Raw genomic sequence first — 26532 nt, forward strand, 5'->3', positions numbered from 1 at the left:
TAAAATTGACCTTATTTATTAGGATAACCTATATAAACAAAAGTTCCAAAGTCCTAGTTTAAGAATGTTAACATTATTTTTTGAAATCATATATTTAAATATACTCTGTTGAAATGACAAAATGTGAACACATAATATACAGTATTCTACTCTTAAACAACAGCAGAAATTCAAATCTCTAAATTAGTGTTGAAAGATAACACATTTGCCATCACAAATAATTCTTGTTATTGGCTTCTTTACCTAGAAGTGAATTAGCAAACCTCAATTTCTTCCTAAGATGTGAACTTAGGAAAAAAACTAAATAAGAAACATTGTACATGATAGAAATTCATACTGTAATAGAAACATCAACAGGTATTGTTAAACATTCTTCTGTTCCACCGATGGAAGTCAGAAAATGAGTATGGCTGGCCTTCAAAACCGGTATGGACTTCTACTTAAAACATTTGTAACCTCAAAAAGTCAAGGGAGAATAAAATACTACAGCATGACAACTGCCCGCTGAAAATATAAAATAAAATGACATTCTCAAACGTACCTAATTTAATTCAGGGATCTGGAGGGCCAGAGGCTATTTCAACAACATTTAACACAAGGAAGGACCTAAACCTGGAGGAATTCCAGACACATTTCCACACAAATTCATACTCACTCAGATCAGGCTAACTTAAATGTGCAAATGAAACTAACTGCAGTTACTTTGAGAATGTGAGAGGAAGGGTTGGCATGGTGGTGCAATGGTAGCGCTGCTGCCTCACAGCTAGGAGACCTGGGTTTGCTTCCCGGGTCCTCCCTGCGTGGAGTTCGCATGTTCTCCCTGTGCCTGCGTGGGTTTCCTCCCACAGTCCAAAGACATGCAGGTTAGGTACATTGGCGATCCTAAATTGTCCCTAGTGTGTGTGTGTGTGCCCTGCGGTGGGCTGGCGCCATGCCCGGGGTTTGCTGCCTGCCTTGCACCCTGTGTTGGCTGGGACTGGCTCCAGCAGACCCCTGTGACCCTGTAGTTAGGATATAGTGGGTTGGATAATGGATGGATGGATATGAGAGGAAATATAATCTTCATCCTCTTCTTCATCTCTGCTCACTTCTATGTGGAGTCGATGTGCTTGATTTGCCTTCTCCATACAGCTCAGGCCTGCACATCCTTCCCAGGCAGACCTTTTTCCTTTAGATCTTCTTTTACTTCATCCATCCTCCTCTGCTTTGTCATCCCTTGCTTCCGCTTCCCCTGTACTTCCATTCCAATCACTCTTTTGCCCACATATTCATTGTCTCTCCTTATCACATGTTCATACCACTTCAACCTACTTTTCTGTACTTTCTAAGATCTCTCTCCCAACTTTGTTGTACATCTGACTGTTTCATTATTATTCTGTTCTTTTTTGTAACTCCACACACCCGTCTCAACATTCTCATTTCTACCACATCTAACTTTTTCTCCTGCACTCCATTTACTGCTCATGACTCAGCTCTATAGTTCATTGGTTGTCTTATCACAGTCTTAAAACCTTTAACTTCTGCCTTAGTTCTTTGATCACACAATACTCCACAATACATATGTAAATATTTTATTATGGCATCATTATGGTATTAATACATGATCTATCTGCCATCTGGTGGCAAATAAATGAATGACTTGATCTTCGGGTCTTCAAGGTATAGAAGAAGTTTCATACTTCCAGTACACATTAAGTGCTCTCAGGATAGAATTAATCATTTTGAGATGACTGATGTAAAAAAGAGAATAGATTATTACTGTCAAATTTAAGAGGTATGCTAGGCAATCATGATGAAATTCAAAGTTCAATACTGGAAATTAAAACAGGCATTTATGTTCCTTGATGCGGATCTAATCTCCTGCTCTGTGCTCCTCGCTCTTCACATTATTACATCAATGCGGCACATACAGTAGGATACTGGCACTTGTTTATATCCATTTCAAGCTTTTTTTCATATACAGGGTAATTCATAAAACTATGTGCTAAATGGTAAAGGTATTTTTAGGAGTCTGATCCAAGGCAACATCTTTTAATATATTTATTTTCTGTTTAAGTAGTTTTCATAAAAATTGAGAAGAATAAGTAATGTTAATCATAAATGATCTGATACTTTGTATACTGTATGTTAAAGTACCAAAATTAAGGGAATCATCCGTAATCTCTTATATATATTTCTCTTCTGGTTCGTCCTGCTTCCACTTTAAAACCGGTCCCGCCCACACGCAGCCGACATGGCATTTCTCGATTCCTATTCATCGTCTTCCATGTCATGCACTATATTGGCCTGCTGAGTAGTACATATAGTACGTAATACATCCAACAAGCACTTGAGGTGCTGCCACTTGTGTCTTTACAACAGCTTCTTACACAGCAAACATGAGAAGCTAAAAATTATCGTGAACACATTCGAGAATACAACCCTTCTCTAGCGTTTGCTTCCATGGGTGCACAGATAACTCAACCTCCTGGCCATGGACCATACTCTTTTAAAATACACGGGCAAATTTATCACCAAATCTCTCCACTATATGCTAACACTTCTACCTCTCCAGGATGTGGACAGTTGTATGTTTTTGACACAGCGCAAGCTACTAAAGTATGCTTACAAAATAAAGCAAATTCTGCATGCAGCGAAAATGTACTTCTTCAGCTAGATTCCATGCTCAGAACCATCAACCCCTTCGCTAAATCATACAAACACATGCATGAAATCGTTCAGTCCAATCCAACAGCATCTGTACAAATGGTTTTCAAGGAAACCCCTAGGCAGGATTTACGACGATACAATGCCCCGACATGTCACACCAATGTTGCAGCAATTTTCGTTGGAGAAGATGGCGAAATGCCTGCCGAAACGGACATTTGCATCTATCCCATAGGCAACTCCTGTAAACAGATTTCCACGCTCAAAATGAATTGCGATCCTATGGTTTACCCACTTTTATTCCCTTACGGAGACATTAGCTGGCACAAAGATTTACAACATGTTCCCGATAAAAGAACCGGCAAGCGAATAAGGCTTACTCAATGCCAATTTTACGATTTCAGATTAGCAATGAGGAATACATTTAGTATTTTGCACTCCAGCGGCAAACTATTCCAATAGTACGTCGTAGATGTGTATGTTAAAACAGAGGGCGTGCGTCTCAACTGTCTCAGATTACATCAACAAGATCTGCGCGTCGAACTATCAGACGCACTGCAAGCAAATGCTGAAAATAACAACGTTCGTGTAGGCAAAATGATCATATTACCATCCACATTTCCAGGAAGTCCAAGATACATGCAACAAAACTATCAGGATGCCATGGCCATAGTACGTAAATTCGGAAAGCCTGATTTATTTATCACTTTCACATGTAATCCTGCTTGGCCGGAAATTCTATATGCACACTGAGTCTTTCAAGAAGTATTTATTTCTTCTTGATTTCTGAATTCCTTTCTCACTGTTTTCCGTTCCTATTTTTACACCGCCGTATGCTACGGCGGGCGTCGGCTAGTTTGGAAATATTTTGCTTTCAAAAGTGTACTGTGCAAACTGCTAAACCACTGCAGGCAAACAATTTTACAGCCACTTAAAACTCAACTTTATAGAACAGAATGAACAGTACATGAAAGTTAAGCATGCAGCACTGAGTTCCAGTAACTTAAAGTCCACAACACAGATAACCATTACCTGTTTACACTAATGCACGCCCATATAGAGCACACTATCAAAAGTTAAATTAAAAAATGGTCAACAGTCAGGGTAACAAAAGTTATCCCCTCCTGCAATTGTTCTTCTTAAGTCACATTGCATTAAATTTATTCCAAATATCATGCAAAAATCACATTGGATATGAAACAAGCAGCGCATTATGCAACCACAACCAGTTTGTGGTTGAGCAGAACTATGGAAGCATGCCTGAACATAACATTTGTTATATTGATGAGGAATATATGATAAGAAGTAGATGCTTGTAATACTGCTTCTTTAAAAGTGTGCACCTTTATTAAAATACCTTCCTTAGGAAAGGGGACAGCACTGTTATTATCTAAATATTTCTCAAGCTTGCTATATAATAATATTGGTTCATTTAATGCTTTTATATGCCAGTACACCAGAACTATCAGGTTGTGCTTACATTAACTTCTTAATCATACATTACTATCATTTAAGATTTATCATGTACTTTAATTTTTATATACACATGCAACATTTGTTTTCTTAATACAGCAGAACCCTAATTTAACATTTTCAAACATTTTTGAATGATGAGTGATTGCTGTTTTTTCAGAAGAATATTAATTTTGGAAAAAAAGGAGAAATGTTTGTGTTGTACTTAAATTTTATTTTATAAACTCTTGTATATCAGTAATTTACTATATTAAAAACAGTGACATGAATTGTGCTTTATTATTATCATTACAAATTATAAAGAAACATTATTAAACACTTAACATTTTTAACTAATCCACCATTTAACAATTTCTTATTATTTTTCAAGTAGTTGCCTGCCCGATGATGGTTGTATTATACTGTGTACAGTAATCCCTCCTCCATCGCGGGGGTTGCGTTCCAGAGCCACCCGCGAAATAAGAAAATCCGCGAAGTAGAAACCATACGTTTATATGATTATTTTTATATTGTCATGCTTGGGTCACAGATTTGCGCAGAAACACAGGAGGTTGTAGAGAGACAGGAACGTTATTCAAACACTGCAAACAAACATTTGTCTCTTTTTCAAAAGTTTAAACTGTGCTCCATGACAAGACAGAGATGACAGTTCCGTCTCACAATTAAAAGAATGCAAACATATCTTCCTGTTCAAAGGAGTTTGCGTCAGGAGCAGATGTCAGAGAGATAAAGAAAAGCAAACAAATCAATACGCTGTTTGGCTTTTAAGTATGCGAAGCACCGCCGGCACAAAGCTGTTGAAGGCGGCAGCTCACACCCCCTCAGTCAGGAGCAGAGAGAGAGAGAGAGAGAGAGAGAGAGACAGATAAAAACAAAGTCAAAAATCAATACGTGCCCTTTGAGCTTTGAAGTATGCGAAGCACCGTTCAGCATGTCGCTTCAGAATGCAGCTTGCACAGAAGGTAGCAACGTGAAGATAATCTTTCAGCATTTTTAGACGAGCGTCCGTATCGTCTAGGTTTGCGAACAGCCCCCCTGCTCAATCCCCCTACGTCAGGATCAGAGAAACTCAGCGCAAGAGAGAGAGGGAGAAAAGTAAGTTGGGTAGCTTCTCAGCCATCTGCCAATAGCGTCCCTTGTATGAAATCAACTGGGCAAACCAACTGAGGAAGCATGTACCAGAAATTAAAAGATCCATTGTCCGCAGAAATCCGCGAACCAGCAAAAAATCCGCGATATATATTTGAATATGCTTACATATAAAATCCGCGATGGAGTGAAGCCGCGAAAGGCGAAGCGCGATATAGCGAGGGATTACTGTAAACAGAATATAGGATATGCAGTTGGCAAGACAAGGTGCAATTAGTATTGTATTGTCAGTTAGGCTCTCTATATTTGCATGGGATTCCTCTCAGAGTCTAATGACATAGGGTCTTATCAGCTGGAATCACTCTTGTGTGTGTGCTCTGGTTGACACAGAGCTTCATTTACAGCAGATTTCTGTCTTGTAGGGCATAACTTCAACATCCCAAACATATTCATGTTAGGCTGACCTTTTCCTCTAAACTGCTCCAGTCTGAGAGTGAGGATGTGTCTAAATGACACCCCACAACTGAATATCACTACATATGGCCATTGTGAACCTGCACTTGGCAAAGTAGGAACAGATCAAGGATGGATATATTTGTTCAACTGATTGCCAAAACCTTGACTTGCGGTACACAAGAAAGAAAATGAAGAGATCAGTGTAAGGTATTTCTGAATATGACTATTAACTACTGAAACAGAAATTTTTATTGATCTAAAACTTTACTTTAAAAGAGTATTGCATTCTACCTTCACTTGTAGAAATGTTGAAAGTACTTTTAGCCATGACTGATATTTTACATAATAAAAATATAGAAATAAAGACTTAAAACCTAAAGTATACAGTATACTCACTTCTGTTGTAGAGAGTCTCTTGTCTCCATTATCGCTACCAATCCCTGAGTCAGGGCCATGATTTTTGTTTGGATAAAAGTCTTCTATGCTAAAGGTAAAATAATAATGAAAACTGAATAAAACACTACTCTGTAAATTACAATTGTTTTTCAAAAAAGTATTTAAGATCTAATATACACGTAAATTTATATTCTTTAACAAGATAAAAGTGGCATTATAAAAACCTGATGTGTGTGTCTTCCTATCGATATTCTTTCAACTCAGAATTTTTATATTGTTAGATAAAACCAGTGAATATAATTTACTAACTGCAAATATATGGAATACAGTATAGCCACTTTTCAAGACCTAGGAATATGAAAAAAAACTAAATAAAACTAACAATGCCAAAAAGTGGAACGTAATTGGATAGGTCAGACTGAAATTACTTTATCCTCTAGCTCAAAAACAGATTAATAATAGGACTGAGGCAAGTCAACTCAGAAAAGTCAGCAGGTGATACAAGGACTGCAACATGACTTCAGCAGGATGAAAAAAGAGGGCCAGAAAAAATGAAGGGAAGTTTATAAGTAATTGTCACAAAGGACAGAACTCTGTCCAAAAGTATTTCAGGCACTACATTTATAAAACTCATCTGTCACTCGACATCCCACCTTCTGCTAACCTGGGGCTAGACAGTGAATGTTAAACATGCTTGTCAGGCATGTTTTACTATACTGAAAGATCACTCTGAGAAAAAGCAAAGAACCGCTGATTAAGTAAATAGAAACACATCCATCCATCCATTTTTCCAAATCTGCTTATCCAGGGTACAGTCACAGGGAAGCTGAAGCCTATCCCAGGAAGCAGGAGGCATAAGGATTTACAAACGGGCCAGTTTAACAACACCAATTCACATATCCCATATATGTGTTTGGACTGTATTGTATCAGCAAACCACTTTCAATCAATGACACATGATCTTTTTTCTTGGTTTGCCAAGAGACCCTTAGTGTTAACAACAATGCAAATTAAAACTGAGTCAGGAAGCTTAAGAAAACATTATTATTTATTAATATTTTACCCTGTAGCTCAATGGACTAAAAGATAAAGAATATAAAAGTATAATGAAGACTAAACATTCAGTATTCACAAATTTTTCATTTTATCAGGAACTGTCAGTTGTGAATAATATTGACTCTTCTATAATTCATATACTATTGAATTCTTTAGTTATTCTGAATCTCAATAGATTATACAAAATGACAACTTTACAAAGATTGACTCTCACAAATAATTCTTTAATGCAGTGTAAACAGTTATGTGGAAAATAAAATCCACTTAATAGGAATATACTTTTTGATGAAGTAAGTAGTAGTAGTAATAGTAGTAGTAGTAGGTAGTAGTGGCAGTAATTATTAAATCTATGCATTGGGAATATAACTGTTAGCAACTGCTTGATGACAATTTGACAGTGTCATAAACTTTTGTGCTACATGTGAAGCTCTTTAAATTGTATACATCTGTAATGATGTTCTGTTACACATAACATAAAATAATCTACCTTTTACTCTTCTACTCCATTTTCCATGTTTTTAAACTATGAACAAGTTAACTTGGACAAACTGAATGTACCTGTTGTTTTTATAGTTCTTTTTTTTTCCATTTTCACTTTTTAAAAGTTAATTCTGTTAAGGTGGTGTGACTAGTCACCTTACTAATTATTAACTGCTAGTGGCTGGCTATTAAAATCGCATAAATCATTTTTCTCATTGTTCAAGTTTGATTCCTGTTCTGTGTTAAATTCATCTGTCTAGGCATAGGACTGGATTAAATTGGACTCTGTACTTTAACTGCTGTATATTTCTGAAGGGAAAAGAACAGCTAAAGAACTTTCTTGTAAAAAAGGCAAGTTTGTTTCAATGGAGAAGTAACTCTTAAAAAAAACCTAAATCAGTGAACAAAATATATGGGGAAACTTCCATAAATGTATTTCAGATTTCTTTCACAGGTGTCTCTGCATTGCACTTGACTATGTAATGCAACTTTTCAATGGTTCACGATTGTTCACATCTCCAATCTTATAAATAGTAGCTTAAATGTACTTTGCCTTATATTAGGGGAAAAAGACAAAATGGGCAAAATCAATTTTCAAAAAGCATTCAGCAAAAGAGAATCAATAAAATGAACTGCTTTGATAAACATGGCAGTAAAATATTTTGCAATTAAAACTATTCATAACAGATACAGTATATTTGAGCTCTGCATATAACATACAAGGCAGAAAATATATGCATAACTTAACATATAGCTGCATTCACTGCCTTTGTTAACTGATTTGAAAATTGGAGCATTTATGTTTTTTAGTTACTTTATCAAACATTCAGTTACAACATTTTTATTTATGAAATATTATTGTAACAGTGAGTCATATTCAAAAAGAACAGCAATACCAGAATGTAATTTCTGTATTAGTATACTTCATTAAATATAAGCTTTTAACAGTACTTTACAATATCATGCAGTTAACTAATGACTAATTAAAGTTCAAATTTATTAAACAGAACATTTTTGAAAGAAGTACGGCTCAAGGTAAAATTGCTGGCTGCTTTGGATCTTGATGGACAGCAGGTTTGGAGCTTTGCCAATGAACTGAAGTATAAGACAAATATTGCATCATTAAAATGTGTAGATAATGTAAGTCGTGACATTGTTTTCAGTGTAATGTAAATATTGAGTACATATTTGTTCACGCTATGCTTTCAGAAAGATGCTTACATAATTCCTTTTCTCTTACTTTAATTTCTAGATAAATGAAAAAAAAAATTGCATTTTTTTAAGGAATGGTGTTCGGACAAGTGAATAATGAAAATATACAAAATAAACAATTTGAAGTAACCTCTCTTAAGATAAACATGAAACAGTACAATAACCCTTAAGTGAAATCACTTTCTGTTTTAAGATTGACAAATTCACAATTTCACTAATGCCTTTCAATGGGTGATTTTTAAATTTCTCAAAATAGTACAGCACAGTCATTTTGAGATCTCTAAACAAAAATTGAACTTTTCAGACGAAGTCCCTTAAAGCATAAATGGGCCAAACTTCAATCTTCAACAAAATCAATCTACTAGGATCAGAATTGTTAGGTGAGGAAGGACAGCCAGACAGACACGACAATCACAGCAATTCCATCATACAAAAAAACACATAGTGTCTTTCACGCCAATTTCTGATGCAAAAATCTTTAAAATATTGGATCTACTATTGTTATACAACACTGTCCAAACCAAGCTCATTTTTAAAAGCATAACACAAAAAATAATTATCCAGTAATATAATTAAGAATTTCAGCTATAGTGGTGGCATCTAAATTTATAAGTGTTTTGAGCATGAAAAAGTTGCTATATAAATAAAACACATTTTTTATTGGGCTGTCAAAGTTGAAGCATTATGGTGTGTGGTTAATTTCAAAAGTATAACGTGTTATTTGTTTCTTAATTGCATTTACCACATGTAACTTTCCCTCCTTTGCTATCTAGATAAGTCTGCCAACAATGGATGAGAAAACCAAAGTTTATGATGGCTGCGTTCAATTTAAAATTCTCAGATGGTACAAAGGACAAAAATGTTTATATTTGTGAATTTTAGTGATGGTAGATATAGATATCGTGGAAGTGAAATGTCTTATGGCATAACTATTAAGACCAAAATATGCCGCTGTTAAAAAATAATGTTTAATCATCAAACTCTGCGCCAGACTACAGCTTATGGAATGACAGATTTCAGTTTCTGATTTTTAACAAATTTGCAAATCTTTGTGAAAACGTTTTCATGTTGCTATTATGGGTTACTGAATGTAGATTGATGGGCAAAAATGGCAAATGAATCCTTTTATATTTAAATCATCAACACAATTGTGCAGAAAGTTAAGGGTACTGAATACTTTCTGAACCCACTGCACATATATGGATCCACAATGCCTACTACACTAAAGAACTGTAAACATATAGTGTCACAATGTCTTTTTTTCAGGAATGGAGAGAAAGAAAATTATTTAACATGTATTGGATTTAAATACAGTATAAGCAACCAATCAAAAATAATGAAATATCCAGTAGGATAGCAATGGCTTAGGAAACTTAATTAACTTAAGGCACCATTACCAAATACCTTCGAGATTCTAAAGTGTATTTGACCTACTCCTTCTGAAGTCAATTTATGTTATTTTAAAACAAGACATTATGTCTTATTGTGCTATGATACATAGGTTATGATTATTCCAGCTGAGCAAGATAAAATGGCAAGCTTGCAGTGTTGTATAAGCTGTCACTATTCAATAAATAAGCAAAGATTTTATTCCAGTACGTTTGAAGGGGATGGCATAGACCACTACTGTTACCTAGGTACATTGTAATGTGTGCCATGAAATAATGTCTGTGATGTACTGTACAACTGAATTGGATTGGATCAAACTGAGGAAGAATGTATTTCAACATTGGGGAACTTCAAAGCTTGATGTTTTACTGCTTCTGTTATAGTGCATACAGTAAAGAGAGAGAGAGAGAATTATTACATATTGAACTCTAAGGAAATTATTAATGCTGTGATTTGAAATAATTATAAATAATTAACCTTATCATTAGAACTTATTTAAGAAACTTACCTGTCTGTAAGAGGCTGAGAAAAATTCCTCTTTAGTAATGAAGGGAGGTCTAAAGAGTCAGGTTTCTTATCCATCCTGCATGCTTGAATATTCAGGTATTTAAATATGTGTATTCTACCCTTTAGGCAAATCTGCATGAGGAGAAATGTGCACACTCTTCATAAACATTTTTTTTAATTTTCGTACTCTTTAGTTCTGTTTAAATTATATATTAAGAGAGAATGAATCTCAAAACAGGAAATGTAGAAAGGCAATATCCAATGCATGCATTTTCATATTCCACTTACTCAAATACAAGTTTGCAGGAGCTGGGGACTACCCTAACAGCATCAGATATACAGTAAGGCATGAATCCACCCTGACCAAAGCTCTATTAAAAATGTAATTATGTACAACTAAAGCAAAAACAAAGACTCTTGATATCATCACTTTTCAGAGTACCACACCCCTTACATATTTCCTGTAATTTTTTTATTCCAGACATAAGAATATAAAAAGCAATGGCCAATAAGAAAAAGAAACCCTTATCCCATATCTCTTTATAAAGGTAAAATTAAACAACAGAATAATCCACCACATACCCTTCCGGAACACAGAAAAGAGACTAAACAATAGCAGCAGTTAACTAGGATAACAAAGTGAGTACCTTCCTAAGAGTGCTGAATTGCTCCAAGAAAGATATAATTTAATAGTAAATAAAACTAGCTACTTAATTAGCTCAATATTTTATGAAAGCACTAAGTATAAATAATAATAATAATAATAAAAATAATAATAATAATAATAATAATAATAATAATAAAGGATGTATTATAAAAAAAAGTAATTTTTTACTTCTGATATCACACTAAAAATAAATAGTAAAGAATAAAAAATAATAAAGAATGCATTATATTACTAAAGTTAAGTTTAGGAAGCATCAATAGGGAAAAACGTCTTTCTACATATTTCATTTTTGAAACTCACAGAAAACGTGAATGTCCCAACAAAATGAATTCCTCTGAAATGTGGACACTGTTACTTACATGTGTCTGTTCCACACCCACACATGCCTAATTGTTTCAATTTCTTTAATTGTACTTGAATGTTCACAATAAATTTTACAACTTTTTCAATTATCCTAAATTCCACAATTACCTCACAAAGGAAAACGATGGAAGTAAAAAACAGAGAAGATTAAATAGTTTGTAACTGACCTGTGCTGGAGGAGACTGCATTGGGTTGTTATCGAGGACAATCACCTGAAGATGCCTTAATTTTCTATAACTCATTGGTATTTCTGTAATTTTGTTGCATGAGAAATCTAAACTGACAAGAGGGAGGTCAGCTAACTCTGCAAAAGATAAGAAAAAGCTTTATGTGACAGTGGTCTCTACTTATTTCTAGTGTTACTAGATTAGAAATAGTGCAATATAAAAATGAGTGATCGTTTTGCTTACCATCTGGTAGTACCTGAAGGTTATTTCTTCTTAAATTCAACTCTCTCAAAGAAGGCAGTTTTCCCATTTGATGTGGTAGGACCTGAATCTCATTACAACTAATATCCTAAATAAAAAAATGAAGAAAAAAATACTGAATTCGTTATGAATTGCTTCATTTTGTTTTCTACTTTAATTCAGAATACTACATTTCAACCAAAAAATAGATTTCCTGTGAGTACTTTAGCTCATCATTTAAGATGAAGATTTTTATACAGAGGGGACAGTGTACCATATTTTTAATCTAATATAATAACTACATAATGTAAAGGTTAAACAGATACAAAGCAAGAATGCGGGTTAGCTATTGTACCAGTCAAGAGGCTAAACCTTACTTTCCTTTTCTAAATCAGTTTCTACTGTGAGGATTGTTATTTTTTAAACAACTCTACAACAAAACATGCATCCTGTGTATCAAGAATTAATTGGAGCTCTGCCCCTAGCCCTGCCTTTATGCCCTTGGGTCCTTCTATCAGTGTCTATTTCTGTGCAAATCTTATCAGACAATAGTCTTATGATGTGAGTGGCAAGAAGAATAACAGAAAAAGCTTGACAGATAATATTGACTTCACAATTGTGCATTCTGTCTCTGTAAAAGCATCTATCTGCCAATCTCCTGTTATTTTTGTTTCCTTTTTTTGCAATTAATTTATTTTCGTGTCTGCTTTTAAGATTTGCTTTAGTCCTATGTCTACTAAGATACTTTTTCCTCACTTCTGTCTTGACTCTTGTGTATGCCACTATGCCTATTGGTCTGCCCCTGTTTAATGAATGTAATGAACTGAAACAAAAGTCACATGCTAAAACACTAAAGAAATATTAATATGTGACTTTTTACAAATTTTACCATGGAGTTCAAAGTACCTGTTAGGGGACATGCAGAAACACAAAGTGGCAAAATACCAGAAAACCTTGTAACCCAAACAGATGTGTAAGGGAATTGTAATTATAAAGGATAATAGAAACTGTATGATACAATCTTTTATAGGTAGAGATACTGGTTACACCACCACATGGCCTCCACAAAATACAAACTTAACTCTAGAACACTACACACATGTCACACACATGCACTTGGGAAACAGCTGAAGGGCCTAAACACTAGTAATTCCACACCAGGCCAGGGGGCGGCGGAGTGTACTGACTATCGCTCTCAGTCCCTTGCAGACCTTTCCCGGGAAATCCCGCCTGTTGCCGGCCCCAAAGATGACGTCACTTCCGGGCATGAGGATGCCACTCCCAGTTCCTGCACCGATGACATAATTTCCCTTCCAGGCCTTTAAAACTGCCATCTTGCCTTGGTACAGGCAGTTCTGTTCTGGACTCCGAACTAAGCACATCGTGCTCCTAAAAAGAAACAATTCTGCAGCCAAACATAATATACGGGTGGCTGCCCCAACTCTTTATGATGTCTCTGACTCATTCTTATTACACACACTTCTACAAAATTCTAGCTTCACTGTACATGACCCTGTCAGCTGCTTAAATTACTATTTGGGTTAAGGGCTTGTTGTCTTTTTTAGCCAATCATGCCTCTCCTTCAGTTAGCTTGTCCTTTTCTATATATAAGCAAAGGCATACACTGTAGCCCTGCAGTCCTGCACTGTAGGAGCCCTACCTCTTTTTCGTTAAAACATGAATATGCTTAACTTGGTAGGAATGGTGATTTAGGAGGGCCACTAGGAGGCGGCAAAAACTCTAGAAGCAATTCTTCTGTATCACACTAAATATCAATAATATAACAAATATCATTCACTGAGATATAAACAACAAATGTGTCTTAAACATTTTTTAAAAAATGTTAATTTATCAAACTGACCTTTATTGAACATTATTCATTCACTCAAGACCATCTTAATGCAATTTTAGGATCAAATGGAGACAAAGCCTATTCCAGTAGCATTACAATCAAGGCAGGAGCCAACTCTGAAGAGCACTGCGTTCAACTGTATGCCTGACTCATGCACAAACTTAAACTCACACAGACACCAAGCCAATTCAGGGTCACAAGTCAACCTAAAATTTATCTCTTACAAATGGTGGAGAAAAAACAGACTAGCCACAAAAATACTATCCCTTATCCACAAAAATACTATCCCTTATAGACAGAGAATATGAAAAATTCTAAGCACTGCACTTAGAACAGGATTAATAAGATGCTGTCTGATTTATTTGCAGAACTTTCCATAGACTCCATAGTAAGCAATTTTGTTGTACTTTTCTTTGTTTTATACTTTTATTCACATTTATCAGTGCATACTTAATGGTATCCCTTCATGGAAATGGACTACGTAGTGTTCAAAGATGTAATAAGGGGAGTTTCAGCCTGTTGCCTTTAGTAAAGTGGGGATGCTCCTGATTCTGAAAGTGGCCAGAAGGAACCATGAGTTTGGAGGAGTGATGGCACTAAGCTTCATTGGAGGCAGGAACAGACCATGGTCATGAACAACAGTTAAATGGTGGGAGATGTAAAGAGAGATCTTCAACATGAACAAGAGGAAAAGTCACTCAATCTAACAAACAGAGGTCAAAATCTGTTCAAGTAAGGCTAGACAAACACCAGGGATTTACTTTACCTTTCTTTTATTCTGTTGTATGTGGTGTTATCTTTTGTTTACTACATTTGCTGTTTTTTATACTTTTTGGACTGCCATGGTTGGAGAAATACTACAAGGCCACCCTGTTACAATAGATTTTCTAACTCTCTATTTCTCATTTGCATGTAAATAACCTGAATACCTGTAAAACATTTCAATTACTTACAATGGACTTCAAACTCATTGCATTTTAGTTTATCATCTGAAAAATTTTCTTACCTGTTAACAATACCTCTAAGCCATGTATCAATAACAGCAGAGAATTTCACAAGACAGAATGAGAAAAGAGAGTCTTAAAAATTCCAATACAAGAGGAGGCAAAAAAAATGAATGTCATCAACAAAATATGATGTAATGGGATTCATTTTTCTGCTCTTTGTCACAAGACAACAGATAATCAGTTATTAAATAAATACGAAAACTGCAAATTATTTACTTACCAGTTCCATCAGATCTTTTGATTTTCCAATTTCTTCAGGAACAGATACTAATTTGTTATTACTGACAACTAAAACCTTCAGTGGAAGGTCAAACAAGTATTTTGGTAGTGTTGATAGCTGATTTCGACTAGAAAAGAATAAAACAATTACAAATGTGGTAGAGGTGTTACAAAAATTACAATTCCTATCAAAATTATGTCTTGCTCACTTAATTTTTTAGTAACAGTGTTCATGGAAAGAAGCTTCTCTAACACTTTTTTATTTTAAACATGGCATGAATTTTATTTTCTATTATTGCTCTTGTTGGATGCACTTTAATAAATACTGTCTCTACATTACATACATTATTATTATTATTATTATTATTATTACAGCAACTGCAATTTTACTTGGAAATAGCTGAAAGAACTATACCAATCAGCCACAATATTAAAGCCTCCTGCCTAATACTGTGTAGGCCCCCCTCATGCCACCAAAACAACTCTGACCCCCATCAAGTATAATCTCCACAAGACCTCTGAAGGTGTCCTGTGGAAACTTGCACCAAGACATTAGCAGCAGATCCTTCCTGTCCTGTCAGTTGTGAGGTGTAGCTGCCATGGATCAGACTTGTTTTTTGTTTTTTTTTTTTTCAAATAAATTAAAACTTATTTGTAGTACGTTTTCAATGTGAGTATAACTTATTGTGCATAAGCAACATGTACATTTGGTAGTATATATATAACATTTACAGTATATGAAATATTACCGTATCATTAGCATTTTTCACACATAGAACCTGGAAAATCTCCATGTTAGTTATCTCAGGAATTTAGTGAAATTCCCGCACTTACACTGAGGTGTCCTGAACTTACACTATCCATATAAATGATACCATGACAAAAGTGGAAGTGTTATGGAGGGTTATGTTAAAGATCTAAAAACAGCAATATCACAGTTTATCTTGTCTAAAAGTACTGGTGAGTAGCATGACTGCTTTTTTTAACTACAATTTGTGGGGATGCATGTTGGGGTAGGGCTGTGAGTAAAAAAAAAAAACCTTTAAACATTTAACCAATTTCAGGTTCAAAAATGGTTAGGAATATAATACTGGCACCTTCATATGGGTGTTTAGACTAAAAAAAAAAGTGTCAGACCTTTCTCAGACTCAGGCCACAATATGGTGAGTACAATGCTTACCGTTATTTATAACTGTTGTCGATGTCAGTGAAAACATGTTACTTTAACCATTTTAAGCATTAATGGTGTTATTTGCAGTTGGGCTGCTTATACTGGTTACATGTTGTGGCGTATGGCCGGGATGCCTCCGCATTGGAAGGACCAGAGGAGGGAGCGAATCCAAAACATTACGTCCCTCAAAGCGCTAGGTGGCAGCCCCCCTGAGTTGCAGCGGTGCCTTGGACTCCCGCAGAGCTCCATGGGAGTTGGAGTTTGATACAGCCCTGTTGGGATCCATGGGCGCCGCCAGGAGGGGGTGCTGCAGCTGCTGCTGAGCCCTTATGGACAGTTCTTCTGCCACACCCAGAAGTGCTGCCAGAAGTGGAACAACGATCACCTAGAGCACTTCTGGGTGCCTTATAAAAGGAGCCAGCAGCTACTACTCTGAGAGCCAGAGTCGGGTGGGAGAAGACAAAGCTTGTCTGGAGGAGTGGAGAAGGAAAAAGAGAAAAGGAAGAAGAGATTGGTATTGTGCTTTGTGCTGTGACTGTGCTGGATTCTGTTGTGCTTGTGGGAAATGGGGGAAGGCGTTTCCCAAGAGGAAAAATAAAAATAAAAACTTGTGTGCCTTGAACTTGTATCCCACACATGTCTGTATTGGCTTTGGGTGGCAGTGTGCCCATATGTCTCTAAGCTGGTGGTGCTCAGAGTGGTATACTCTTCAACATTTTATATTTCACATGAGTTTTTAAAACATGTTTAAAACTAAGGGACTTATACCCTAATAGTTTTCTTTTCTTAGTTCCTAATAACACTGTGACACGGCTTTTTATTGTGATTCATTTTTTATTGATTCAAGGATTCTAACATACACATAAGAAGGTCAATTGAAAAGGGGCAAAACAGCATACTCCACACAGTGCCTGTTTTAGTGTTTTAGTTTTAGAGTATGCAGAATCCCTCAGCAAAGAGGTAATAAATATATAAGATGACCAGTTACTTCTTGGCATTTGCTGTCTTGGAGGTTCTGTAGATAAGCACCTTGTTTGTGAACTAACCACTGTCTTACTCTTCATTGTGTAAATAAGTCTAGTCTAGATGAATAAAGTTCAACCTGTCCACTGTTTAAATTCTCAATTTTATTCCCTTCTTTACATGCTAAAGTCAGTCAATCATATTCTAACCCACTTAGTCCTGAAAAGGGTTGCTGGGGTTGACAAAGCCTACCCCAGCTAGCATAGGGTACAAGGTAGGAATATACCTGAACAGGGCAACAGTCCATAGCAGGGCGAACAACATACACACAAAAACAAACACCCAACAGTCAATTTAGTATCGCCAATATCTAACCTGCATACCACTGGAGTGTGCGAGGAAACCACAGCTATTTGTTAAAGTGAAATGGAAAAAAATAAATTTTATCAACCAACTTATGTCAGCTCTTCCACAGAACAAGTGGGACAGCGAGTGAGCATGCACAGAGAGTAGACAAAACCAGAAAAAAGAGACTGCAATACCAATCAGAAGAACATCAGCATACAATATGGAATATATACCAGCATATGTTCTAGAGGCATGGTGCGGTCCACATAACTTGCAGTACTTAGTAGAAATCTCCAAGAATGAGATAAACAATAAATATGTCTACTTCACATTAATAAGGTCAGATTTCTGTGTAAATTTTCACACTTCAGATTCTTCAAATAAAACGCACGTTTACCAAATTTCTTGAACTTTAACAAACTTAGTTAGAGGTCTGTGGCTGTGTGCTGCTTTTTAGTTTAAAAACAGTGTGCATGCTAGCATAGCTGAATTGCTCTAGGGTTGTGATGAGGAAATTGGTGGTGCTCTGAGGATCATAATAAAGTACCTATACCCAAAGGAGAATAACAGGAGTCTGGGCAGGACAGCCAGGAAGATCAAAAAAGGAAAGAAAGAAAAAGAGTCCAAGGGTTAAAGGAAAAGGAAAACAAAAGTGGCAGGATTGTGGCTGAGTCAGTGCTGTGGAGAGGAGGCAAGTGGTCAGGTATGTTGCCCCTGGTGGAGTGAATGGATGGCACTCACAGGGTAGGGTCCCTCCTGCTGAGCAGCCTGGAAGTAGGAGTGACCGATTGCTCCATTAGATCACTTAGACACACCAAAGGAGGTGGTGGAAGTAGAAAGCAGGACTTGTGGGGTCCCCGTGGATGCCAAGGGATGGCGGTAGGGACACAAGCCAATTAATAGTTGACTGCGCTTACTGGAGGATGTCTCCCCTAGCTGAGAAGATGGTTGAGGGTAAGCAGAGGAGATGATGTTTTAGATGATTGCTCCAAAACTCGTGATTCTTTTTATAGATGGAGTCTGACTGTGTTTCAGCCTTTGATCTTAACGTTTTTGTTGGATTGTTTATTTATTACTTTTTAACCTTCACTTAAATGCTTGTTTTTATCATGGATTATTTATTTATTCATTTAAAGATCTTTCCACTGTACTTTGCTTTGGACAGTGATGAATTCTTTGCACTTTGCACATTTGTACCTTTCTCTTTTTCTAATGTGTCCTCATTCACCGTAGTCCATCTCAGTACATGGCTATTGATATCTGGGTGCAAGATGACAAGTGTGTCAGCTGCAGGCAACCTGGGCATCACACAGTTTTCCAAGCAAATCGAGTTTTGTAGTGTACTTAAATCACAAATGCACACTCAAGTGAAAGAAAACTATATACAATAAACTGCAAAGCATCAAACACAAATACAGTATAAAGAAGCATGGAACCAAGGGTACATGCTGCTACAAATATAACTGTTCAAGAATGACGTACAAGGACTGGTTACCGATACACAAGCAACACACTTTACCTTTGTGAAACTTTGAAATAATGTGCTGCAGAATGAAATCCCAATGTAAACTCTGGCTTTCCTACTTGGCTGATAAAGTCAATTTCATATATTTTGCATTTTTTCCAACTGTCAGAAAGTTTGCAAACATTTAATCAAATAACAAAAAAACTGGATGCTTTATGTGCAATCTTTTCATTTAGTCACATGCTTACATAAAAACAGGACAAAATCTGCCACACTAATTTGATCATTTCACTGACATTAACATTAGCAGGTTTTGTAAAAGGCTGGCATGATGTTTTTTCATTGTATACCCATTAAATTTTCAATAACAGTAAATTGTCAAGAATCATACTAGGACTTGACATGGGAATTTTGCTTAATATATATGTATACATTTTATGTATAGTAAGCTATCTTGTTTATTTGCTCTCTACTACTAGATTTGAATTCGTCCTCCTACTCAGAAATACATTCTAGTGAATACTCAGTTTCTGTTTTGGAACATTTTTATCCCGTCTGAGCTTGATCACATGAATGAGAATTTTCCTCTTGAATGCTCATAAACTGAAAGCACAGTCTATTTTTAGATGGGTCTGGGAATAAAAAGAAGTCATCTGAGTATTTCAGGCTAGTATTTCCTTTAAAAGCCCAAAGGCTAGCTAATGTCTGAATATCTATTTGCTTTCTATCTTCACTGCTCTAAATTTTGTGAGGATGTAAATATTGTGCTTTGCTTTTGTGAACAATCCAACAAGCACACAAACAGAAGCACAGAGAGTCAACTGCATAGAAACTAGGAAAAGCCAGGTGGCTGTGGTTCTTTTCCTGTGTTTATCATTATGAAGCACAATACAGTAATCCCTCCTCCATCGCGGGGGTTGCGTTCCAGAGCCACCCGCGAAATAGGAAAATCCGCGAAGTAGAAACCATATGTTTATATGGTTATTTTTAGAATGTCATGCTTGGGTCACAGATTTGCGCAGAAACACAGGAGGTTGTAGAGAGACAGGAACGTTATTCAAACACTGCAAACAAACATTTGTCTCTTTTTCAAAAGTTTTAAACTGTGCTCCATGACAAGACAGAGATGACAGTTCTGTCTCACAATTAAAAGAATGCAAACATATCTTCCTTTTCAAAGGAGTGCAAAGCAAGCAGTCAAAAAAAAAAATCAATAGGGCTTTTAAGTATGCGAAGCACCGCCGGTACAAAGCTGTTGAAGGCGGCAGCTCACACCCCCTCTGTCAGGATCAGGAAGAGAGAGAGAGACAGATAAAAAAAATCAATACGTGCCCTTTGAGCTTTTAAGTATGCGAAGCTCCGTGCAGCATGTCGCTTCACAAAGCAGCTGCACACAGCCCCCCTGCTCACACCCCCCTACGTCAGCGCAAGAGAGAGAGAGAGAGAGGAGAGAGAAAGTAAGTTGGGTAGTTTCTCAGCCATCTGCCAATAGCGTCCTTGTATGAAATCAACTGGGGCAAACCAACTGAGGAAGCATGTACCAGAAATTAAAAGACCTATTGTCCGCAGAAACCCGCGAAGCAGCGAAAAATCCGCGATATATATTTAAATATGCTTACATATAAAATCCGCGATGGAGTGAAGCCGCGAAAGGCGAAGCGCGATATAGCGAGGGATCACTGTATATTGTATATGAGTTTATGTTTAATCATTTGCCTGGGATATTGACATAATATCCATCCATCCGTTTTTCAACCTGCTGAATCCGAACACATATTGACATAATATTTGTGGTAAAATTCATTTGTAAAATGGTACGATACATATTACTAAAAGAACCACAAAAATTGATTTTTTATATAATTTAGGTTTAAATTTGTAAACTATATATTAGAAAATAATTAAACATACTGTATAATAATGTTATAGAGGACTTAAACCCAGAAAATACTTAGCACCGGTGATTGAAATTTCATAACATGGCAATAACTAACATTTTACTTTAATGTTGTATAAAAATATATGGACATCTCACATTCGGCAGCCACCTGAATGACATCCATTAAGGATGTCTATCACAGAGCAGCCCTGGGTGCGTCTGACCACATCGTTGTTCATCTACTCCCGAAGTACAAACAGAAACTGAAACAAGAAAAACCAGCTATACGAACAACACAAAACTGGTGCAAGGACAGTGTACAGGAACTGCAGGAATGCTTCTCCAGTACAAATTGGGATGTGCTGATATCCTCACAGTCACTGAATGAGACCACTTACTCTGTCAGCGAATATATGAAATTCTGTGAGTCTATGATCATTAAGGAAAAAACTATCAAGTTGTACCCAAACAGTAAGCCATGGATCACTAAAAAGGTTAAAGCATTACTATTGGAAAAGCAACATGCACATCAAGAAAATAAGATAGAAGATAAGCGAATTTTACAGCAAAGGATTAACAGGTTAATTAAGCAAAATAAAAAAATGTATGGGGAAAAATCAAGAGGTGGTTTAATGATAACAATCCAAAGCAGGTCTGGAAGGGACTAAAAACAATGACAGGACTGGGCTTTAAAAAGAATGTGAATTTTCCAGCTGACAAAGACCACAAGCTTTTAGCAGATGAACTGAATAACTTTTTTTGCCAGATTGGAAACAAGTGATTTTAGCACCCAAAATACAGAAATAAAGGAGACGCTTTATAAAAACACCAGAAATTCTGCTGTGATGGGGTTCAGTTTAACTGAAGTGGAGAAAGGCTTGTGGCAGGTTAAAACAAACAGTGCAGTGGGACCAGACGGCATATCAGGTCGGCTCTTAACGTATTGCTCTAAGCAGCTCTCTCCAGTTTTTCATTTGCTTTTTAACTGGTCTCTGACCTGTGGTATTGTACCTAATCTGTGGAAACAATGGATCATTACCCCTGTATCTAAAGTTTTTAGGCCAAGCTGTTTAAATGACTACAGACCAGTGGCACTTACATCTATTCCAATGAAATGCTTTGAACATTTGGTGAAAAACATTTTAATGAAAGAGACAAAGTCTTTTCAAGACAATAATCAATTTGCTTATTGTGCAAACAGAAGTGTGGAAGATGCTCTGCATGTTATCTTACATCAAATCTACACCTTTCTTGATCAGCCTGGTTCATATGTCAGAGCACTATTTTTGGATTTTTCTTCAGCATTCAATACTATACAGCCTCATATACTGATTGGGAAATTGAACAGTATGAATGTAAACCAATTTATTACACTATGGATTCAGAACTTTTTTTAAACCGTCCACAGACAGTTAAAGTTCAGGACACTTTTTCAATAGTCACTCATTCAAACACAGGAAGTCCGCAGGGGTGTGTCTTATCACCATTATTGTTTACTCTGTACACAAGTGACCTGAGATAGAATAATGACCACTGCTCCATTATCAAGTATGCGGATGACACCATGATCATAGGATGCATATCTGGGGAGGATGAAAGCCACTATCTAAATCAAGTGGACTGTATGGTAAACTGGTGCAATAAAAACTCTCTCACTCTGAATGTACAAAAGACCAAAGAAATGATATTTGATTTTAAGAGACAGAAATCTGTATGTTCACCTATTGTAGTTCTGGGAGAGGAGGTAGAAATAGTGACTGAATATAAATACTTAGGAACTTACCTAGATAACAATCTTAACTGGAATACAAATACAAAAAAAATATTTTCTAAATGCAACCAGCGCTTATTTCTCCTCCATAAACTCAAACTATTTAAAGTAGACAAGGACCTCATGTTGTCCTTCTATCGCAGTCTGATCCAGTCTGTGATCACTTTCAGTTTCATTGCCTGGTTTAATAGTTTGACAAACCAAAACTCAAAAAAACCCCAGCAGATTACAAAGTATGCAGCTAAAGTTATTGGGGCTGATGTAGATGATTTGACTAGTGTGTGTCAGAGGGCAATGTTAAAGAAACTGGAAATCATCTCAACTGATGACAGAAATGCATTACATGTAGAACTAAAGTTCAGTAAATCAGGAAGGATAGTTGCTTTGAAAACCCACACAAATCGCTCCAGAAACTCCTTTCTTCCTAGTGCCATACGACTTTTCAATAAGAAATATCGGAGATAATGATTAAGGTTGTTGATATATATCCTGTAACCTTTTTTTTTTTTGGTGTAAACATGTATTATCTAACTGCCTTACCTTAACCTTTCTTGTTTCTATTTGTCTGTTTTATTTCATTCTGTCTGTTATTAGATGCAACTGAGAAGGCAAATTTTATGTTTTCTTGTGTAAACATGACTAAATAAAGAAACCTTAAACCTTAAACCTTTCATGGTTAAGGAGTTCAATCCTTGTGCCACAAATCTTGGGACACTGAAGGCTGAAATTTCTTTTTATGAGACCCTTCCTTAAATTTGGGTTCATTTTCCTCTTCTCCTTTTGTCAGCAAGGTGCTTGTGATGCCTTATCAATCGTGCAGCACCGTACTGAGTGTTACATGACTAGGGTCTCCCACATAGTGATGCTAATCGGATCTTTTGTAAAGAAGGCCCATACACTATATTTATATTTTTATGCAGGGCCATGAGGTGTGGTTAGTGGTACTGCTTCACAGTTCCAGAAGAGTTGATTTAAATCCAACATGCTTGGCTGTGTAGAATTGTAGATCCTTTCCATATGTGTTTGCAGTTTATCTCCAGGTATTCTGGTTTTCCGCCATTGTCTTATAACTGGTGACTATAAATTTCCAATGTTTAACTGAACGGATATATACTTTAGATTTTTATTCAATTAAATTCATTGTCAGTACACTTTATACCAGTGTTTCCCAATCTCTATGGTGACACAACCCAATTTTTCAAATATAAGTGTGTCTGTGACACACCGTGGGGAGAGGGATCACCTCCATGAATTAAGCGTGATCGTCTGAGGATGGATAGTTGGGTGGTCCCCCATGGTGAACAATCATCAAGTCGGGGGTTAAGGTAGTCCGTGCTTTTCCTCCTTGGTGAATCAAGTACAATCATCTGAGTGGGGGTTGGGGAGGTCATCCAGCATCAGCCGCGATCCACCTGCAGTTCTGCTTCTTTGAATGAAGTGCAATCATTGGACCGATGGATGGGGCTTCATCTGCCGCGATTCACATGTGGTGCTGCTTCTATGAATCAAGTGTGATTGCCCAAGTGCTGGAGAGAGAGGGAAGGGGTTGTTTTGCCAATGCCACCAAGGCCCATTGGGAAATGCTCCTCTACAGTACACAATAGTAGAGTATTATATGGTACAATGACATAGTGCAGCAGACACAGACCACTGAACAAACCAATAGAGACACATTTGAATAATGGTATATTCTTACAGGACAAGGTCACATTTTGACAAAAGATTGAAAAAGAAAACCAAAATAATTGATAATACCAAGAAATAACAGACTGGGAATCAGAAAAGTGTTTCCTCTTAAAGCAGAAAACAAAGATGGGCTTTTAGAGTACTTATCTGTTAAATTTATAAATTAAAAATGCACAGCTTGTAGGTAAGTTAGAAATATTGTACTGTAAGTATTTATACACTTCAACAAAATATGTAATTGTTTTATTCTGGGCAATTCTGGTAATATTCCTTACCTTATTCCTTATTCATCTTCTTTTGCGTTAGTGAGTCACAAGAAGACAGAGACTATCTTGATGCATAGAATGTTTGCTTTCTTTGTTCACAGGATAATATACAAAGCATTATTTAGTGGCTTGCCTGATAAAAGATTAACTGGTATACTTTCTATTTCAGCTACATTTACATAAATTTCAAAATAAAACACTAGGAAGTAGCTGATGCACCCTATAACACATTCATTTTTAAGATGAAGAATGCTTTCCACAGTTTTTAGTGAATTTAAGACAATGACCCAATTCTGTAATATTCAATTTCTATCAATCATAGTTTTAAGAATACAAAAACCTCTTTCAGTAGTTTAAATGGCACATTGCTTTGCATTATCTACAGTCTGCTTACGGGATCTACCAAAAATCAATGTCAGTTCATTACCTCTTAGAACACGAAAGACTAATTTTTGATTACTACCTATAATAAAATGACATTTTATATAAAAAATTCTTATATCAAAATAGAGAATAAATGAAGAACATAGTAAAGTCTAAGCTTTAACAACTCATCTAAATATGTGACACTGTAAATTTGTAATCTACATATAAAGCTACATGTCCTTGATTGACGTACTATGTGACTGACAAGAAATTCTTCTCTATTTGAATACAAGCTAAGGAAAAACGGTTTTACCACTAATGAATCAGTGTCATGACCCTGAGGTCCAAAAAAACCTCAGCAAAAAGTCAATTTAATTGTGCAAAAAGTGGTGTTTAATAGTCAGAAATGGACATATTAGTTCCTATCTAAAGCAGACTTAGAATAGCATAGATGGTGGCACATACAGTATGACTGGAAATCAGTGGCATTTTGATTCAAATGTTGTCTGCATCTTTCTTCTTATCTTTTGTTTTGTATACAAAAATAAAACCATCCCTTCACTCTTCACAGTTCTGCATATTTACAGATTAGCCCAAAACAAATAAATAGTGTAAAGACCATAGCTGGGAAACAGATGAACAGACTAGTGCTACTCAGACAATACTGGCAGTAGGTGACCCTTAACACTAGAATTACCAGTCTACGAAAAAAACTCGTAAATCCGGCCCACCTTAAAACCGTTCTCACCTCTCTTTTGTCTTCTAAATGTGCTGATTAAAACGAGCAGCAAGTAGCCGGCTATTCCATCCCCCACTGTCGCAGAACGTTCACTAAGTTTTCCCAGCTCATGCCTTGTTTGATTATCTGGGAGTGACTGAACTGCTGGAGTTTTAGAATGTAAATAATATTATTATATTATTTGGAATACACGCATTTCATGTGTGTTCCGTTTCTACAGTAATCTGTGTAAACACATTGTAAAAACAGAAACATTTTCATATTTTATTAATAAATGTTACAAAATGTAGGCATAAACTATAGAATGTGTGAAGCCTGAAGTCCAAACATCAAATAAACACTTTCACAAAAGGTTCAAGGATACTATAACTCTTTCTGTGGCTTAACGCTAAGATTTGCTGACTTTGCGCACAGAAACTCTGCCATGCTACAGAGACGTGAGTTCGATTCCCAGCTTTGGAGAAAGTGTTTTTTTTTTTTTCCTCAGACGGACTTAAAATTTATAAATTAGTATGCACTGTAAATCGTTAAGTTTAAAATGTCGATCGCGGTTATTTCTGTTGATTAATTCATGCTTTTTACTTAGAGTCAGAACAGGAGCTTGTTCAGCTTATTCAGCTTCTGATCTGACTCAAACAGCGCCAGTATAACTTCATACC

The 26532-nt window shown here is 36.2% G+C and overlaps 1 protein-coding gene across 2 annotated transcripts in view; it reads right to left on the minus strand.

Moving 5' to 3' along the window:
• The window catches only part of lrch2 (leucine-rich repeats and calponin homology (CH) domain containing 2), a 212949-nt gene that overhangs the window by 56992 nt on the left and 129425 nt on the right, over nucleotides 1-26532 (minus strand). For both annotated transcript variants that reach the window (XM_051934686.1, XM_028815629.2), the window contains exons 3-7: nucleotides 15221-15347; nucleotides 12145-12250; nucleotides 11902-12038; nucleotides 10706-10836; nucleotides 6061-6148 (exon numbers count right to left, since the gene is read on the minus strand). In XM_051934686.1, coding sequence (XP_051790646.1) covers nucleotides 6061-6148; nucleotides 10706-10836; nucleotides 11902-12038; nucleotides 12145-12250; nucleotides 15221-15347 — 589 coding nt within the window. The remainder of the gene's footprint in view (nucleotides 1-6060; nucleotides 6149-10705; nucleotides 10837-11901; nucleotides 12039-12144; nucleotides 12251-15220; nucleotides 15348-26532) is intronic.

The sequence above is a fragment of the Erpetoichthys calabaricus genome, chromosome 12 (genome assembly GCF_900747795.2).
Source record: "Erpetoichthys calabaricus chromosome 12, fErpCal1.3, whole genome shotgun sequence".
In the NCBI taxonomy this organism is placed as follows: Eukaryota; Metazoa; Chordata; class Cladistia; order Polypteriformes; family Polypteridae; genus Erpetoichthys; species Erpetoichthys calabaricus.